Genomic DNA, 21,037 nt, shown 5'->3' with positions numbered 1-21,037 from the left:
TGACCACGTCCAAAACTATACAGGTGCTTAGGGGGCTCTTTGCAACACATGGCTTGCCTGATGTCATTGTGTCAGACAACGGCCCACAATTTAAATCTAACGATTTTCAGGCTTTCAACAGGGCCAACTTGATTAGACACATCACGTCCGCCCCCTTCCACCCGGAGACTAACGGCCTTGTTGAACGAATGGTAAGATCAACAAAAGATGCCCTGAAGTGAATTATCATCAGGGACTGGCACCAGAGACTGGCACAATTCCTACTGAGTCAACACACTACCCCATCCACAGCTACCGGGAAAAGCCCAGCTGAACTTCGTTGGGGCCGACGCCTCATTACTCGACTGGACAGATTGCACCCTGACCAGGTGGCAATGGAAGGGGTGCAGCACTGGACTGTGAGGGGGCTAGCAGATGGGGACAATGTGTGGGCAAGGAATTACACCGGTGGGGATTTCTGGGTGCAAGGAGTGGTGATCGATAAAACAGGGCCATTGTCATACGTTATTGAGGGGGAAGGGGGCCATCAGATGAGGAGGCATTTAGATCAGCTAAGGAAGCGGGCCCCAGAAAACCAACATAGGGAAGTGGTTAGCGACAGGGGGCAACCCTGTGGCCATGCAGTCGCCATAACACCTGAAAGGCCCCCCGTTGTGAATCTGCCAAGCATGGAAAGGCCACAGACTCTTGAGGAAGCACAGGACCCGGGGAACCAGCTGGGGGACTCCATGCCCGGACAGGGAAATGAAAGGGAAGAACATAGCCAGTCCCCTGGCAGGGTGGAGCTGCCACTCAGACGTTCCAACAGAACGCACAAGCCTCCAGCATATCTTCAAGACTTCGTGAGGTCATAGGTCACCAGCAATGGCAAGCCTATGCCGGGTCAATTATCATCGTTCTTCTTTGGGGGGGGGAAGGGGTGTTATATATTCAGTGTATATATGTTAGTGTTATTGTTAAACTTGACAGCTCAGCTGAGCATCAGCTGAGCCTCATCCAGCAACAGTATCCTATTGGTCTGGCCGTTTTGGTGGGATCCTTTAAAGATGTGGATTGGCCGGCGGCTAGCCAGCAACAGTATATAAAGAGCTGAGCTGTGGAGAGTTCTTGTTCCAACCACAATAAATCTGAGCGTTAACTCGGTGTCCTGTCATCTGTGCCTGGCAGTCTACCCACAATACACAACAGATAGGGTCTCACCCAGTTCCAACCACGTTGCTCAAAAGTTACTGGTTAATGCTTATTTTCTTCGGTTGTCAGCAGCTTCTGTCTGGCCACACAAATGTAGCCAGTCTTTTCCCCGCCGGTTTGGAGGGCTTCCTCAGATCAAACAGAAAGGCCACCGCCCTTCCGCAATCAACGAGGGTCCCCTCCTTCTCCGTTGCCTCTTTTGACCCTTTTTAGGGTCCTCAGTGGGGCAAAATCAAACACGGAAGACGGAGCTTTGTCTTTCTGTGCATGTCACGCTGCGATGTCAAACCGGAAATCCCCAGAAAGTATAACCTTTTGAAAGAGACTGACTTGGGAGGAATCTTTTATAGTGGTTCATGCACTGGAATTTAAGAAACCTTTTATTATTTGAACAATCCACATAGAATTATTATTTATTTGCTCCATGTCTCATTATTTGCTCCTTCTGAAAGTCCAATAAATGGGTTTCCTCTTGAGGACCCCTACAGAAATGAAATGGATCAATAGAATTGTAAAGATTATACCAATGGAAAGAATTATGTGAAATTATGTGAAAGAATTATACCAATGGAAAGAATTATGAGCTCTCTTTAAGTGAAAATTGAACTGTGCCTTAAATTATTGTCACCTTCCTTTGATTATTTAACACCCCCTGTCAATATTTCATATGAAACTTACAACAGGAAATAAAAATAACATGAGACAAATGGAAAGGAACAATGATGTGAAAGTAGAATTTCAGGGTACACTTCATAACAATAATTACATTGTAGTTAACATGTTGGGCACACTACACTATAGTATATTATTTATACATAACTATGATTAATTCAGGCTACCTTTGTTATCTGTTTTTTATCTGCTATGAGGCTCACAGCCTATGGCCCACATCACACACAAAGCATCCCCAGATTGGGACACCAGATTTACTAGCAAAATGGCTGAATTTTGGCAATCTTTATTTATTGACTTGAGGGAGGGAGGGAGGGAGGGAGGGAGAAAAAGAAAGAAAGAAAGAAAGAAAGAAAGAAAGAAAGAAAGAAAGAAAGAAAGAAAGAAAGAAAGAAAGAAAGAAAGAAAGAGAAAGAAAGAAAAAGATTTTCTACTTCCCAGAAAAATCGTCATTTTTGCTCTAACAAGGCATTTGTAAGGACAAATCAAAGAAACTGTCAGACCCTCCATGCATAATACCCATTTCATTTACTCCTGCATATCACTTCCGGGGGTTGCCATTCTGTTAGGAGGGGAAAGTTCTGCAGGCTCCGAGATGTGTTTCCTTTGCTTTGTTCTACCTTCTTTGAAGTAGTCCTCTCTGGGGCTGAAAGGAGGGAGGAATGTGCCTTATCTCCAGACGGAGGGGACAGGACAGAGGAGGAACCGGAACCCTCGGAATTGCACTTGGTTCCCATAACAACTTCACGCCTATGGATTGGCCAAAATAAAACCAGACGGCTGGACACTGGGGAGGGGTTGAAAGGGCAGTTTTAATGTAATGTTTTGCGTGGGAAAAATTCAGCTCTCCTCCCTCCCTCTCAATAAAAGTTCCCGTTGAAAAGGGTTCTGCTTTCTTGGGGGCCCTGGCTGAGGCAGGTCCTTACAGAAACTCTGGGTCTCCTTGGGTCTCAGGATGGTTGGCAGGTGGTTATACGGGTAGTCATTGACTTACAACAGTTCATTTAATGACCATTCAAGGTTACAACAGCACTGAGAAAAGTGACTTATGACCATTTTTTACATTTATGACGACTGCATGTATTCAATTTTCAGATCTTAGCAACTGACTCATATTTATGACGGTTGCCACGTCCCGGGGTCATGTCATTCTCCTTTGCACCCTTCTGACAAGGAAAGTCAATGGGGAAGCCAGGTTCACTTAACAATCCCATCACTCACTTAACAACCGTGGCAAGAAAGGGCATAAAATGGGGCAATATTCACCTAACAAATGTCTCACTTAGCAATGGAAATTTTGGGCTCAATTGTGGTTGTAGGTCAAGGGCTATCAGTAGTGCGTGTACCTGCAAAAATGCCGAGCCTCATTATAGGGATAAATGATCCCCTGGAAACTCATAGATCCGATGACGGTATTTGACCTCATACAATAATCAGCTGCCACTGGAGCTATTGTCTTTGGCACTGAGTAAACAGGCGGCTTCTAAACTCATCACAAAGCTTTCCCATACAGCCCAGGATTGGCTTTTTGAGACTTTTTTCAGACAATTACCTCGACCTCTAATATCTTTTAAGTTTTCCTGGAACACAAGCAGGTAGAGGATTTGTCTAAAAATATCATTCATTTAAAACTGGAAAGGCTAATGTTATAAATAAGTATTAACATAATTGTTCATGACTGCTACTGATGGTCCAGAATGCTTCAAGCCCTGGAAACTAGCAAGAAGAACTGCACATTAAAAAGCAATGATTTAAGGCAGGAAGGAGACCCATTCAGGTGTTTTTATTCTGGAAGGCTCACTTGGGATAAGTGCCAGTGATGCTCTAATGATACAGGCTTCCCAGCAAGCATCTGTGCATTCAGCCTGAATGTCTGCAGGAGAGAATCCAGTTTGGCTCCCACAGATAGGATCTGGCCCAAATGGAAGCAATATGCAGAGAACTGTATACACCAAATCTTATGTCCTGCAGACATCCATCTTTTTCATGCATAACTGCTGTAACTTTGAGAGCCAGTGTTTTTTGTGTGACATCAGCAGAAGCTGGAAGCTTACCTGGAACAAAGCCGTGCTGAAGCTGGCCAAGGAAAACTCATACATAGGGTCTATATATGATTCAACTGCAATGAGTCATTTGAAGTCTCGCTACGTTTATATTGATAGAAAAGAACATGTATAACTCAGGGTTGAATTGGGAGGCCCATGGTGCTCTCTGAGCCAGGTAGTTTTCTTGCAGATGTTTCATTACCAAACTAGGAAACACGATCAGCACTGATGATGTTACCTAGTTTGGTAATGAACATCTGCAAGAAAACCACCATGCTCACAGAGCACCAAGGACCCTACATTCTCCCATGCAATTATTTAGCAATTCTGTTTAATGCTGTAGAAGACTCTACAGCAGTAAGGTATATGAACTATTTTTAGCTTTGATTTCACCAACAGAACCTACATTCTATAGCGTTCCACTCCATCTTCTTTAATAAGATTGTCCATATCATTCCTGAAATTTGGCCAATTTAGAACTGGAAATGCCTTCCCCCTCCCCCTCCAGGCTTTAATTCAAAGCATATACTCTGTGAAGAATGAGCTGCGGTCCTAGTTTGCTCTTGACAGTCTCGGAATACTCCCCTATAAAACTGGGGACAAGAAACCTTAACAAGGTCGTCTTTTTACTGAATCTCCAATTCATAAAAGCACTTTGTGATGGGGGGCAGAGCTCAAAAAATGCAGAGATTAGCAAATCAGGCTAGGGATTCTCCATGAAATTTAGGGAGCTGTAAAACTGACATGTTGCTTCAATAATTGTGTAAACGAGTTCCTGTATGCAGATGCACTTGAAGGGTAATTCAAGTCTACTGTTTAGGGACTTTATTATGAAAAAAATGCAGACCCACATTAAGTTCTGACAAATAATAATCGTTATTGCAGTTATTTGTGGGGGGGGGGACATTACTTCCAAGCAAACACTCCCGGTGCCAGGCTGAGGACCAGTGTAATAATGCAGTGTTTCTCAACCTTGATATCTTTAAAGATGGATGGCTGCCTGAGGAATTCTGGGAGTTGAAGTCCACCCATCTTAAATTTGCCATGGTTGAGAAACACCACTGTAATGTCGGAAAATGGGGCCCTCGATTGGAGTTTGGAGAAGATTTTGTTGGCCCTCTCACAAAACAACCGCAATGGTGAGTGCAGCAAATAAAAAATGCCCATGAATCAGAAGGAGGCAAACTATGTCCAGGACTGCAGTTGCTTTTTCAGAGATTATCTCTGTGCTTTGTGTGGATCCTGATAGGCTCTCTTAATGGAAAAATGCTTGAGGCTGGTGCTGTGCCCCACAGAATACTTGTTGCCCAAACATAATTTTTTCCCTTAAAAAAATAAGGAAAGAACACCAAAGCGTGTAACCTGGGCACTGCACCAAGGCCCTGAATCAAAAAAATGGCCGAACAAAAATTTGCTCTGGCAAAGGTATGCAGGAATGACCTTGGGAGAACCTTGGGGTGGGGGGAGATGTTGCCTCGGGAACGGTCAGATAAGAGAAAGCATAGCCTGCAGCTGCACAATGGACAGAGAAAGAGGCTTGGAATGGAACTTCCCTCAGGTTGTAAAGGAGACGGTGGGAGATTGGTACTCTCAGACTTTCAAGACTGATGTCAGTCTTCCTGAGTGGACCAGAGAGGAAACATGGCCAGATAAACTAATTTTACTGTATTGTGAGGCTACATTAACCGAATTGTGAAATGAATGAAGGTAAATATATGTGTTCCCGGATAATGTTGCAGGATCCAATCTGGGTCCTAGCACGAGTCCAAATGTTCAAAAGACTAAACCTCTGGTCCCAGGGACAGAGTCAGATTGGATCTTGCAGAATTGTGCAAGTCTGAAAGTACAAATGTTCTCTTTTACAGCCCCCAAACTAGGGAGGGTGCCTTCTGAACCTTTTTCTCTACCCTTTATACAGCTGAGGGCAACATCTCCTCTTATCTGACTGTTCCATAGGCAGCATCTCTTCTCCCGTCTGCCAAGGTCATCGCCATGTACTGTAGCACTCACTGGTAGACCATTCAGGAACTGAGTCAGTTATGGACCTCAGCCTGCTGGTACCTGGGCAGCATAAGCTGAGCTCTATCCAAGCAAGAATAGAAGGAAAAGAATCGTCTCCACTCAGGTTTCCTGACTTGCCCGGCCAGTGGCCAATCTTACCTGCTGCCTGCTATAGACGTCATGCTGCCCGGGAGGTACCGGAACCCCTGCAGCGTCAAAGACTCTTTTGTTTCCGGACTTGGTGCTGTAGAGATGAGCCACTTCTGGGTCAGAGCCGAGAATGGGCATGTCTAGCATGTCAGCCACTTCCAGGTCATCTTGGTTCAGAAGACCTCCCACAATATAGGCTTCCTTGCCTTGGATCAGGTTTTTGACCCTTTTAATGGTCCTAGGGCTGTATTTCATGAAGGTAGCCAGGGACATGGGGCGGTTCTGTAGGAGGAGAACATTAGTCTCGTTAAGAAGTGCACTTTCTCTTCCTTCCACCAAGCTAATTTATAATGTTGAGTGCAATAAATACATTATTAATAGCAGGCTGGGTTATGACCTATCCTGTAGCGTAGCAGTTTAAATTGATAAAAGCTGCTGGGGTGAGGTTCCATAATCACTCACATCTTTAGTGTGTCGGAAATGGGCTCGCTGGGAATAAAACTAATTACTACACATCTGTATTTATTTGATCCATGCGGAATTCTCCTTCTGTCACTCTGAAGAGAAGCTTGCAGCCCTTGGATAACAGTGATTCATCTCAACACTTCTGGCACCGTTTGATTCTACCACATCAGGGGGGGAAAATCAATACCAAAACAATATAAAAGAAGAAAAATGCACCCCAAGCCGGCAGAGTCTGTATTTCAGCCCATACAGATCAGCATTTTAAATGGCTCTTTCAGTATATGATTTCATTTACAAAACACCTTTTACGTGCCATATTCTATTCCACAGGATAAATAGTTTAATTAGCTACAAACCCTTTCTACAACAGTCATTTGGATCAAAAAGGGTTGTTTAAAAAAATTTGAAACCAAAAGTTTGGAATGTGTCACAAATTATATTTTCAGTGCATCTTCACAACATATAGATTGCATGTGAGACAACTGGTTGTTTGCAAACATAAATTGTGCTGGAATATTCATCAGGGATCTGTGATTGCCTGAAACTCTCTCTTAATGATACTCTCAGTAGCAGGCCTATTTTGTCTTTATAATCTGTAAAATGTCCTGCTATAAAGTGTGCCTAAAATAGGGGAGGAATAAACGAAAGATACGTAGAACTGGATAAAAGCATAAACCTCTGGAGGGATCTGGCAACAGCATAAACAAGTAAGACAGGCCCTGTACCTAACCAATAGGTAATATTTAGGGCATATTCTTCTGGAGACTGGCGTTGTGTTGTGTTGTTGCATTGTATTGTATGGCATTGCATAGCATCGCATTGCCTGTAAAGCCACTATAAGTCACCCCCTTTAATTTTAGTGATATATTAGATCAAGCTTAACATCATCATATGCTAAAATCTAAATATCTGCATGGGATCCAAAAGGCAAGAGCGCCCCCCACCCCACTGGATGCCTTTACAAAGGTACTTCTGAAAGTCCCTGCAGTGCCAAAGAATCACCGAGGAAGCTCAGGAACTCCTCTGCAAATGTGAGCTGCCTAGAGTAGCCCCACAGCGAGGCAGGTCGCAAGGAGTAAATAATAAAGAAAGAAAGAAACAGATGTCTTCTAAGAAATCTGAGCTCATTTTGTTTTCAAAGCTCAGATGTTGCATTTTATGCTGACCAAACTCTGATGTTATGTTTACATACAGGTAGTCCTTGACTTATGACCATAATTGAGCCCAAAATTTCTATTGCTAAGCGAGACGGTCACTAAGTGAGGTTTGCCCCATTTTGCGACCTTTCTCGCCACAATTGTTAAGTGAATCATTAAGTTAATTGAATTGGATGTTAAGTTAGTAACACTGTTGTTAAGTGAATCTGGCTCTGACTTTGCTTGTCAAAAGGTTGCAAAAGGGGATCACATCACAGCAAGACAGGACTACTGTCATAAATATGAATCAGTTGTCGAGCATCTGAATATGAAGCACATGACCAAGAGGATGCTGCAACAGTCATAAGTGTGAAAAACGATCATAAGTCACTTTTTTCAGTGCCACTGTAACTTTGAACGGTCACTAAATGAACTGTTGTAAGTCAAGGACTATCTGTACATTAATGCCCATTTCTCATAACATTTGCAGTTTTAACTTTAATACAAGAGTTTAGCTTTCTTTGATAAAGAATTCGTCATCTGCTCATCCATGTTACTGAAAATGCATCCTTTATGCCCCATGCACACCTGCATACTGTCCTATGTTTATTTTTTTTATTTTTATTTTTTAATTCCATTTATATCCCGCCCTTCTCCGAAGACTCAGGGCGGCTTACAAGCTTAGCAGTAGCCTTCATTCTATGTATATGCCTGCTTATTAGGGCTTTCACACCCACCCCAAGCGGCATTATTACAAAGTCAGCTTAATTGCCCCCAACAATCTGGGTCCTCATTTTACCTACCTCGGAAGGATGGAAGGCTGAGTCAACCTTGAGCCTGGTGGGACGCGAACCTGCACTAATTGCAGGCAGCTGGTGTTACTTAAGGAGGCATTAGCCCACTGCTCCACCAAGGCTCTATTTCTAATGGTCAGTAATAAACTTAAGCTGCTTACATAATATACAGCACAAATGGGCAACACAAAGCTAATAAACTGTATTCATCAATGGATCGAACCTAATCTCTTTTCTCCAAACCTATGCTCCAGATGTTCTGAGCCCCAATTTCCCCCTTTTTCTGGCCAAAGAGGGGCTTCTATCACAGCTTCTGGAAGTTTGCACCAACCCATGTATTTAGCAATGTTTTTAAACATTGTAAAACAATGAATTGGCTAAACTATACAAACAAGCTTGTAACAGCACAAAATTTAAGACCTGGTAGATATGCCTGTTGTGATAGTACAACACAAACAGTTCTTGCAGAGAACAGCATCATAATTTTATAGTTCTAATAATGACCCAGAACTCTTCTTGCAGTTAAAAGGTTTTATATTTCATGCACAGAAATAAATAAGCAACTCTTAGGATATAGCCAAGATCACCAACTTCAACAGAGTTTATGGGACTCGCATTTATTGCATTGCAGCGGGATCAAAAACTCTTGGGGACCAGAGAACCATTCCTTTAGAGAGGATGTAATAATAACAACAACAACAACAACAACAACAACAACAACAACAATAATAATAATAATAATAATAATAATAATAATAATAAAGTTGCAAGGGTCCTTGAAGGTCATCTAGCCCAACCCCCTGCTCAGGCAGGAAACCCTATACAATTCCAGACAAGTGGCTATCCAGTCTCTCCTTGAAAGCCTCCAGTGATGGAGCACCCACAACTTCTGGAGGCAGGTTGTTCCACTGGTTAATTGTTCTAACTGTCAGGAAGTTTCTCCTTAGTTCCAGGTTGCTTCTCTCCTTGACTAGTTTCCCTCCGTTGCTTCTTGTCCTGCCTTTGGGCGCTTTGGAGAAGAGCTTGACTCCCTCTTCTTTGTGGCAGCCCCTGAGATATTGGAACACTGCTATCATGTCCCCCCTCACCCTTCTCTTCATTAAACCACACATACCCAATTCCAGCAACCGTTCCCTATATGTTTTAGCCTCCAGTCCCCCAATCATCTTTGTTGCTCTTCTCTGTACTGTTTCTAGAGTCTCGACATCTTTTTTACATTGTGGTGACCCAAACTGGATTTTTATAAATAACTCAAGGGAGTGAACATGTCTAATACTCCTTCCTTCTAGTTTTCCCACAACAGCAACCTATGAGGTGGGTTAGGCTGAGAGAGGGGGACTGACAAGCAAGAGAATCCAATGTGTCTAGAGGGTTCAAAACTACTACTAATCCAGTACCTCTCAATTAAAAACAGAAACTAATTCAAGGGCACGGAAAGGAAGTCATAAATTAGATTTTGCTACAATAATAAAAGCAACAGAGAGGGTGAAGGAGCAGAACAACACAGAACAATTCTGAACTTATATTGTTTTTACATGTTTTATAGACTGAAAACCCATGTAAGGCCATGGAAAAGGCATGGAAAATGGAAAACAGCCATTCATTTAACCTCCACCAGTTTAAGCCTTAGAGTGCTTGGAGAGAGGAAGGGTCCAAGGGGCCTTCTTGTGGCCTGACCCTTGGTGACCCCTCTGCCAAAACACCTGGTCTTGACCTGTTTGATTGAACTAGGTGTGTTACTGGAAGAGGTGCCACCTCTGCCCTCTATCAGTGGGGATGGAAAGATTCCCCTGGTTGCAACTGTGGCGCTGATATGCAAACTGTTCAACATATTGTGCAAGGCTGCCCATGACAACGTGCGTTCTCCGGTTCCCTAGAAGACCTGCACGGAGAGACCCCAGAGGCCATCGGCTGGAGAGCTGAACTGGACTCGATTTTTTTTTAATTCCATTTATATCCCGCCCTTCTCCGAAGACTCAGGGCGGCTTACAAGCTTAGCAGTAGCCTTCATTCTATGTATATGCCTGCTTATTAGGGCTTTCACACACCCCCCCCCCCAAGCGGCATTATTACAAAGTCAGCTTAATTGCCCCCAACAATCTGGGTCCTCATTTTACCTACCTCGGAAGGATGGAAGGCTGAGTCAACCTTGAGCCTGGTGGGACTCGAACCTGCACTAATTGCAGGCAGCTGGTGTTACTTAAGGAGGCATTAGCCCACTGCTCCACCAAGGCTCTTGATTTTGAGGCCAACTGCCTCAATAGAAGTTTTACCTATAATTACGTGGACTGCATTTATATATTTACTTCTTTTCTGGCATGTTCTCATCATACGCTAAATAAATAAATAATGTCTTATAGAATTATAAGGCTGGAAGGGATCTTGGAGGTCTTCTAGTCCAACCTCTACTCAAACAGGAGACCGGAGGTTGTCCAGTCTATTTTTGAAAACCTCCAGTGAGGGAGCACTCACAACTTCTGGAGGCAAGTTGTTCCACTGATTAATTATTCTCACTGTCAGGAAATTTCTCTTTAGCTCCAGATTGGATCTTTCTTTAATGAGCTTCCATCCACTGCTTCTTGTCCTACTATCATGTGCAACTATTTGTACCTGAGGGTAGGACAATATATAATAGAAAATATAATATAGAATATTTTTATATATTCTTATATATTTTTAAATCCACTAAAAACCACTGATCTCCAGGATAGAAAAACCTTTTTAATAACTTAGCTTTCTTCAATCCAATGTTGATGTCATCAGAGTATGAGCTAGTAGCAGGAAACACTCGTTACTTTTATAGCTATGCGGATATCAGCAATCTGGTCATGGAACGCTTAACCGGTCTACCCGCCCCATGTTCTCCCATAGTTGGCTGCGTTGATCGTGGTTTCGCCGTATTAGCCAGTATCCACTTCGGTTTTGACGTTTTCCCGTCCATCCTGTAGTGCGCAGCTGTTCGGTGTTGTTGCCGGATCATCCCTGTTGCTGTTCTGTCCAGCTGTGCTGTCAGATTGCTACGCAGCTGCGTCTGCCGATGATCCTCCCATTGTGTGCCTCGCACCGGTCATGTTGTTCTGTTGTCCTTCTCTTAGTCTCATGTCGGGTTCTGCTCGTGCTTCCATCTCCCCCTTGGTTGTAACACCCTGCCGTTTCATGGGTAAACAACCCAGATCTTTTGTATTTCTGTTCGCCCGGCATGGAGGTGGTATGGAATTCGCCCGCCCCGATTCCCTGTGCAGCTGTTCATGTCTTCTCAATGTTTGGTATGCTGGAAGCAGCTCCACGTGTCGATTGATGGAGTATCGATCAGACAGCAATGCTTCTTTTAATAACCGGCCACCTTTCATGGAATCCTAGGCGATGACCTCAGCCCCAGTGAAATTAAAGGAATGATCCTTCTCAGCCATATGCGGCCATAGTTGGGAACGCTGTTCATGCTGTTTAACCGCTAGTTCATGCCCATGCACTCTAGTACAGAGGTGTTTTGCTGTTTCCCCAACATAACTGCATCGACAATCGTTGCAATTGATTCTATAAATTACAGATGACATGTCGCCTTTGGATAGCAGTTCCTTTGGGCGCAGTATTCTCATGCGCAGAGTCTGGCTGGGCCTGTGTGCCACATTAATGTCATGGGTCGCAAGTATCCACCCAGTTGCTTCAGATACACCATTGATGTAAGGAAGCGTGACCCAAGCACCGGTCGTTGGTCTGTCATGGGTCGGTCGTGGTTCCTGACGTTTGCAACAGTGTCGAATAAAGCTCTTATATATGTATACACAAACATACATATACAGTGTGTGCCTGTGTATACTGTTATATTTGTGTCTGTGTGTGTATAAGAATATACAACAGAAAATAGGAACTATCTGCACACTTCAGCCACAGGATACGTGAGTATTTTGTGCAATTTGCTTTCCATGAGGTTGTCAACCTCTGAGGTCCATCTTTTTAAAAAGGGCCAGGCGTTGAGCAGGAATCAGCAGTGAAGGCCTTAGCTGAGCTCAGCTTTCAGCCTGAAAAACTCAACTGGAGTTTTATTTCTAACACTCTTTAACTAGTCACTTAATCTGTGCAGCTCTTAACACTTGCAATAATATTTCACTGATGGGTACTAGAGCGTTGCAAGTTATAAAATTTCCAATTTAATTTTACGGCATTCCCCCCAGCTATAGTAATTAGAAGATACAAACTCACAGGAAAACTGTTGATGGCTTCAGGGGTGAGGATTTTGAACCTGTCCCGTAGGTCAGCAATGTCCTCGGGGTTCCCAGACCGAACGGCTGGCTGCAGACCCAGGAATTTATTGTAATAGCACAGCAACTCTTCACTTAATTCTAAGGGGCAAATATAGATGACGTCCACATTTGGATCTTTAACAGGAGAAAAAACAAGAAGAAGACACGTTGATAATTGTTGAGAAAAAAAGGTAACATTGCTTCAGGTTTCCCATTGGCTACCCTGAGAGAGAAAGTAGGTGTTTTAACTTTTTGTTCCTTTTACCTACTCCATTGTTATGCCTCAGTTTCATACTGTTTACTAAAGGCAAACAACTTGTAGAACAACTGGCTTTCAGAATGAAGTCTACAAAATGCTAGCACAAAATCTGAGGTAACACAGCTAAATGACTTTGTAGTTTGACAGGAAATGTGTGTGGTTTGGAAAATGAAATTTAACAAACTCTTATCAGTGTTTCTCCATATCAGCAACTTTTAAGAACTACAACTCCCAGAATTCCCGTACTGTAGCTGGGGAATTCTGGGAGTTGAAGTCCACCCTTCTTAAAGTTGCTGAGGTTGAGAAATACTGGACTATACAAAGCTCAGCTACTGTATAGTCAGCACAGCTAAGCTACTTAGAAGTCAGCACAGATAGTCAGCTCATAAAATACATAAATAAATCTTGCTTTGTACTTTTTCCCCCCAAAGACGATCCTAGTATGGAGCAGTTAGAGTGCCTCCTTAGAAGTACTTTTCCTAAGCCACGGGTGTCAAACTCACAACGTCACGTGACGTGACTTTTTTTCCATTGCCGGCAATGGGGTGGGCACGGTTTCAGCGTGACACATCCAGCCCCCAGGCCGGCAGTTTGACACTTGTGGTAAGCAACCCAAAAGCTCTCCAGTTCCATTTTTGTTGGAAGAATCTTAATATACAGTATTTCCCTTCTCTCTTCTCGTCTTAAACATTCTCAACTCCTTTCCTCTCTTTTCACAGGACCTAATTTCTACTCCTCACTGCACTCACTCTGAATCCTTTTTGAAATGTGGTGATCAGAACTTGGGAGAGTATTTAAAGTAGGGTTTGATCAAAGCAGGCTGTAATGGAAGGGTTACTTCCCATGATTTGGAAATTGTACTGCTGTATGAGTAGCTTAAAACTGTATTTGCTTTCTTTCCAGCCTCATTGTGCTCGTGATTCCCAATCAGCCTGCATCCACTTAGTATTCAAAGATCTTCAGCAGATGGGGAGGCCCACTCACAAAACATCTCAGCCTTGGAGAACAAGCATTACAATAATAAGAAAATAAGTGGACAGGTGAATTAAGCACTTGTATAAGTATTTGGCAAGATCAGGATAAGAAGTTTTTTTCCCCTTTGAGAATTAATGCCACAGCATCCAAGGTAAATCAAAGGAATAAAGGTAAAAAATCAGCAAAAGTATGGGGCTCTTATTTCTTTTAATAACAGAATAACAGAGGGGAAAGGGACCCTGGAGGTCTTCTAGTCCAACCACTGCTCAGTTAGGAGACTCTATACCTTTCCAGACAAATGGCTGTCCAATCTCTTCTTAAAAACCTCCATTGATTGGGCACCCACAATTTCTGGAGGCAAGCTGTTCTACTGGTTAATTGTGTCAGAATAAGACTAAGAATATATATCATCATCAGAGATTATTTGAAGAAGTTGTGAAAATTTGGTGAAATGATAACCAGGAGTATAATAAGAGCTTATACACATACACAGAGAGAGAGAGGGAGAGAGGGGGGAGAAAGGAGAGGGAAAGGGAGGGGGGAGAGAGGGAGTGGGAGAGATAGAGAGGTAGAGGGAAAGGGAGAGAGGGGGGGAGAGAGGGAGGGAGAGGGGGAGAGAGAGGGGGGAGATGGAAAGTGAGAGGAGAGAGAGGGAGAGGGAGGGAGAGAGGGGGAAGGAGAGGGAGGGAGGGAGGGAGAGAATGAAAGCATAGTTGTTATGAAGTGAAGGCCCTGGGATGATGATTATCCCTCTAAACATCTTTTGAGAGAGACCTGTTCTTTTCAAGATGAGATTACTGAAATTGGGAGGCAACCATAGGAGAAGCCAGCAAAGTCCAAGGGGCCACCACTAGGAATCCATTCAGTTGCAATGGAAAAAGGGTTTCTTTAGAAAACTCATTTGGGTTGTCCAAACAAGGTGAGAAAAAGGAATATACAGATGCAAAATGAGTAGCACTTATATTAAGACTGCCATCAACAGCAGCCAAAACAGATGAACAGGAAGTCAAAAGTTAACTAATGGCAGATCAAAAGATTATTGAGAATTGGGAAGGATTCTCCGTTATGTATTTGTCCCTATGCCTGAACTTCTCAAAAGTGAAGTTGGAGAGCTAGGGCAAATAATGCAGACAGCGATGAGCCTTTAGTCTTTGTTGATAAATTTACTGATTGATTTGTCTTAAAATATTTGTAGGCCACCCATCAGTTAAGGAGATGGGTGATTTCTATATCTGATAGACAGACATTCTGGGCAGCAAATAATAAAGCAAGACAAGAACAGAAAAAAGAGCTTAATACATTAAAAATACAACAGACACAAATGCCCAAGTTGGGCACCTCAAATCAATTAGGGCCTTGAGAAATGCAAGGCGAGAGGGAGGGAAAATACATCCCAGAGCAGGGCCCCTGCCATCCAGCCCAGTGGCCCCCAACCTTTTGGGCACCAGGGACCAGTACTGTGGAGACAGGTTTTTCCACAAACCAGAGGGGGGCTGGTTTGGTGTGCTGCCTGCATTCCGTGGATGGGGTTTCGCTTGTTTGTGCAGCCCGGTTTCTGGCATGCCGTGGCCCGGGGGTTGGGGACCCCTGATCCAGCGCACTCCACCTACGTCTGGCAGGGTGGGGACCAAAGAAGGCTCCCAAAATCATCAGGTTCCCATTCTAACCCAATCATCCCCTGCTGAATGGCCAACATGACACTATTTTTTAAAACAAAGACAAGCAGGGGGAATATGATTCTGATAAGTTAGAAGTCTTTATGATGCATTGTTGAAAAGTGTTATAAAAATAGTATTCAAAATATGTAGGACAAACTGGTGAAGAATCACCAAGGCTGTTGCAAATCAAGCATGCGTATAATCTGGTAGTGTTTAATAGAATAAAAGAGTTGGAAGGGACCTTGGAGGTCTTCTAGTCCAATTCCCTGCTCAAGCAGGAGACCCTATAGCATTCCAGGCACATGGCTGTCCTGTCTCTTCTTAAAAATCTCCAGTGATGGAGCACCCACAACTTCTGGAAGCAACCTGTTCCATTGGTTAATTGTTCTAGCTCTCAGGAAATTTCGCCTTAGTTCCAGGTTGCTTCTCTCCTTGATTAGTTTCCATCCGTTGCTTCTTGTCCTGCCTTCGGGTCCTTGGGAGAATAGGCTGGCCCTCTCTTCTAAAAGAAGGGAAGTGTCAGAAGTGGGATATGAATCCACACCTCCAGTGTTTTGATAGAATCCCTTACCAAAGCAATTGTCACAATAATGTTACCCCTTTTTTGTATTAAAGGTAAAGGTAAAGGTTCCCCCGCACATGCGTGCTAGTCGTTTCCGACTCTAGGGGCCGGTGCTCATCTCCGTTTCAAAGCCGAAGAGCCAGCACTTGTCTGAAGACGTCTCCGTGCTCATGTGGCCGTCATGACTAGATGCCAAAGGTGCACGGAACGCTGTTACCTTCCCACCAGAGTGGTCCCTATTTTTCTACTTGCATTTTTACGTGCTTTCGAACTGATAGGTTGGCAGAAGCTAGGACGAGTAACAGGCGCTCGCTCTGTTACGCGGCACTCGGGATTCAACCTGCCACACTGCCGACCTTCTGATCGACAAGCTCAGCATCCTAACCCACTGAGCCACCGTGTATTAGGAACTTGCTAAAGTAAAGGGAAAATATGAATGACAGTTCTCCTATTCAAAGGCAAACGATGTCCCCTCCCTCTCTTTCTCTCTCGCTAGAGCAGGGGCAGGCAACCTTGGCTCTTTTATGACTTGTGGACTTCAACTCCCAGAATTCCCGAGCCAGCATGGGGTAGAGGATCTATTTAACCTGACCATGAACAAATGATCCATAGTAGGAATTGGGAGTTTGCTGATGGTACCAAATTATTCTGGACACAAAAAAAAATACTTCATTCTTTGCTTGGCTTAGTTCAGTGTTTCTCAACCTTGGCAGGTTGAAGAGGCATGGACTTCAACTCCCAGAATTCCCCAGTCAGCATCTTCAAGCTGCCAAGATTGAGAAACACTGGCTTAGTTTATTGTACTTTCCACATTTTTCCCTTCCTCTGCTTTCTTCGACATGCTAAATCGTATTGCAAGCTTTCTTTGGACAGAAGTGTAAAAAGCATCCAAGGTGGCACTGCTTTATATAAAATCATCAAAATTACAATGCTGGGGATATCACAGTTAATGCTTTGCAATTATCCTTCAGATAATATATCGTTAAGTTCATTTTGTGGGACACAGAAAAAGTAACGGTCACACAAAAAGTATTTTCTAGGATGCTCCCTCGAGAATCACAGGCTACAGACATCATAAAGACCTCATATCTGAAACTGTCCTTTCAGCAGCTGCCTACTTGCCATTTGTGATTCTAGGCTGCCTATAACTTTCTAACTCATTCAGAAGTAACGAATCATTCCTTAAATAAACAGTACAATATAAAAGAGTTGCACTGAGGACAAAACCACATTAGTGCCTTCATAATATATAAAGGCAATTAAGTTATTATTTTAGGCTTCCATAAATTTTGAGGACACATTTTTGTGCAAATGGCATTTATGAAATAATAATGATGCTGAAATATACATGAATCATGCAGAGTGTGTCATTCTGGGTAGCCAGCAATGTTGGCCATTGACAAATTAATATTTTTTGCTCTTTTGTTAAAGGAGTGAAGGGGAAAAACCCAAAAAGGGAACTTTTCCAGTTTTACGTTGATCCCCTTTACAGCAGAAGTGGGGAACGATGGCTCCTGTATGACTTGTAGACTTCAATTCCCAGAATTCTGAGAATTGAAGTCCACAAGTCACAAAAGGGCCATAGTCCCCCAGCCCTGCTTTAGAGGGACGTAGACTGACTACCCTTCCCTTTCCTGGGAAGCTTGCTGGATTCTGGACAATACAGCACCTTTGCAATCACAATCTCACACCTCCCTTTATGCTTCTTTCCAAGTTCCATGTGAACCTTGGAGGTCTTCTAGTCCAACCCTTTGCTCAAGCATGAGAACCTATACCAGTGATGGCGAACCTTTTAGAGACCGAGTGCCCAAACTGCAACCCAAAACCCACTTATGTATTGTTGGGTGCCGGGTGGGTGTGGCCAATTGGGTGGGTGTGGCCCATTGGGTGGGCGTCACTGCAGTGGTAACGGCAGACTGGGTGAGACTAAAAAGTTCAATCAATCAATTCCAACTTTGCGAGATTTTTTTTTCCAGCAAGAAGTTGAAATTGATTGATTGATTAACCTTTTTTTTGCACACAGCAGCAGAGGCCTAAAGCGAAAAGGTTTTATAAAACCCAGCTGAAGGCTTAGGACTGGGGCGACGGCTCGTGTGCCCACAGAGAGGGCTCTGCATGCCACCTGTGGCATGCGTGCCATAGGTTCGCCACCACGGACCTATACCATTCTGGACAAAGGGCTGACCAGTCTCTTCCTAACTAAATAGAAAAGTTTACAAAATGGGAATAAATAATCAAAAGAATTACTTATGCTCACATACTCCTGGCATACCAGCCTGTGATGGTTTTAAACAAGAGCTAAGTTTTATATTTAGGCAGAAAAAACCAAAGGTACAAATACAGATTAGGTGAGACCTGGCTCAAAAACAGTAACTGTGAGAGGGACCTTGGACTCCTGGTCGCTGATCACTTAAAAATGAGCTAGCTGTGTGTGGCAGCAGCCAAAAAAGCTAATACAATCCTGGGTTGTATAAACAGAGGCACAGACTCAAGATCACGCAAGGTATTAGTACCGCTTTATAAAACCCTAGTAAGACCACACCTGGAATACTGCAGCCACTTTTGGTCACCATATCACAAAAAAGATGTTGAGAGTTTGGAAAAAATTCAGAGAAGAGCAACTAAAATGATCAAAGGCCTGGAGACTAAAACATACGAAAAACGGCTGCAGGGCTTGGGTCTGGCTAATCTAAAGAAAAGAAGAAATAGGGGTGACATGATAGCAGTATTCCAGTATTTGAGGGGCTGCCACAAATCTGAGTGCTGCGTTCTGGATCCACTGTAATTCTGGGTTTGCTTCAAAGGCTTGCCTGCATAATGCACAACCTATTTGTGGAGTCCCTGGTGCTCTCTGAGCTTGAAGACATTTCATTACCAAGCTAGGTAACATCATCAATGCAACCCCTTTGAGAGGCAAACTACCAATGGATCATAAAAGTCAGGAAAACTCTTTCCATGAAGATGGCAAATCATACACGGCTGACAGAAGGCAAATCATGCACACCTTCAGGCTGGCCCACATTCAGATCTAGCTAGTTATGCTTCATCCCAACTTCAGTCTGTTCCATGCTGACCTACCCAAAGTTGACCCACTTGAAGAAGATGGAAAAGAGAAGTAGAGTTGGATGTCATCCACATAAACCTGGCACCTGTGTTGACTTCCCTGGGTGCTTCCCCACATACCTCTCTAGATGACAGTGTTCTGTACCAGCCTGCTACCGGCCTTGCAGAAAGGCAACCCCTGTACAAACGGTAGAGACTGGAAAACAACTGAGGCTGGAAGGCGTCTGCCAAGTTTAATTCACAAGCAAAACAACAGAACAAGAAACGAGATACCGGAACTTTGATCCTCAAACGGAGCGGTTGCTTTCAGCAACCAGCCCTTCCCCAAACACTCCTTTTATTAGAGTTCAGGGCGTGGCCTCCCTGTGCCTCCTTCCGAGGAGTCCCACAGCCTTTCTCTGCTTGTTCCTGCTTGACTGCCTCCTGCGTCGGGCGTCCTTGAACAGGGCCAGCTGTGGGTCATCATCATCTGCACTGTCGGGCTCGCGCAGCTGAGAAGAGGGCCCTGGCTGGGGGCTCTGCGAAGCCTCCAAGCCATCATCAGCAAGTTCGTCTTCAACACCCTCCTCCTCCCCCTCGTCTGAGTCATCCGAGACATCCAAGCCGGCTGCCGGACCCACAGGCTGGCCCTGAATCACAACAGACAGCTCATAGGAAGATGAACCAATCCCAGGCACGTCAGGAAGGGATTTGGCCAATGGTTTCCTGCAGCCATCTGAGAGGGATTTGGCTGAAGCCCTGAGGCTTCAGGTGGGGAAAGCACACAGCTGCAGCTAGTCAGAGATGAGGAAGAGGAACTGGCTTCTGCATGTGATCCAAGAACACGCAGGGCAGAGAAAAGGCAGGAGCAGAGAAGGTCGGCCAGATTACTCATGAGGAGAAAGCCTCGCCCTACTTGATAGGCTGCACCAGAAGCTGGCTATTTAGCACAGCAGAAGATGGAGGCGATGCTGGGAATATTGTGGTCATTTCCTAGCTGTGTGTTTTCTGATCTTTGTGATTCTTGCCTCGTGATCCCTCTTGTATTGTGGATTTAATTTTGCCTGGTGGGTTTTTGATTGGGAAATTTTCAAGTGCCTTGTGGATTCATTGTCCATTGCTTTGTGGACTAGCATTGGTCTGCTTGTGGCTGGACTTAATTGGGACAGTTCTGGTTTTTCGTGAAGGGAATTGCAAAGGAATATTAATATACCTGCTAAACCACAGCTATGTGTGCATGTGTTAGCGGGACAGCACAGCACCCAGTGCCACATTATTTGATAATGACATCCAATGTCTTTGTGTAAATCAGGGCTTCTTATAAAGTTGTTAAAGTTGAGAACACTGGTATAGATATTGAAAAGCATAATACACTTTTGGGCACCTCAGGCTGCCAGTAATTTTTGCATAGGAATTGACAGACATTAACTAGGTTTGTACATTACGCAAAGTCCTGGCTTGCTGAATTATGATGTGCCTATGCAGATTCTCAGGCATCCAGGTCATGGTTGTTCCAAAGGTGCTTTTTTCAAGAGGCAACTGGATTTCCTTTGTTTTTGCCTGAAGATGTTTCACTTCTCATTCAAGGAGCTTCTTCAGTTCTCCACCATTCAGTCAGAACTGAAGTAGCTTCTCGGATGAGAAGTGAAATGTTGTCAAGGAAAAACAAAGAAAGTCCAGTTGCCTCTTGAAAAAAAGCACTTTTGGGAGAATTATGATGTGCTGATTAGGATACAATAAGCTGGGTTCATGCAACCTGGTGAACGAAAGCCAAATGTCTCCGTTGCCGCTGAGCTAGTAGGTAAGCCTTCAAAATGGCAATGTGGGCGTAACTGTTGGCTCAGGA

General features: G+C 43.9%; 1 protein-coding gene across 1 annotated transcript in view; it reads right to left on the bottom strand.

The window, feature by feature from the left end:
• Positions 1–21,037, bottom strand: part of IQCH (IQ motif containing H) — a gene marked incomplete at its 3' end in the record, with an annotated part of 123,738 nt that overhangs the window by 76,510 nt on the left and 26,191 nt on the right. The window contains exons 8-9 of the mRNA XM_081337333.1: positions 12,655–12,830; positions 6,069–6,341 (exon numbers count right to left, since the gene is read on the bottom strand). Of these exons, the coding sequence (XP_081193459.1) occupies positions 6,069–6,341; positions 12,655–12,830 (449 nt within the window). The remainder of the gene's footprint in view (positions 1–6,068; positions 6,342–12,654; positions 12,831–21,037) is intronic.

Source organism: Vipera berus, assembly GCF_964194415.1.
Source record: "Vipera berus genome assembly, chromosome: 12".
In the NCBI taxonomy this organism is placed as follows: domain Eukaryota; kingdom Metazoa; phylum Chordata; class Lepidosauria; order Squamata; family Viperidae; genus Vipera; species Vipera berus.
Note: the sequence above shows the minus strand (reverse complement) of the source record. Positions and strands in the feature narration are given on the sequence as shown.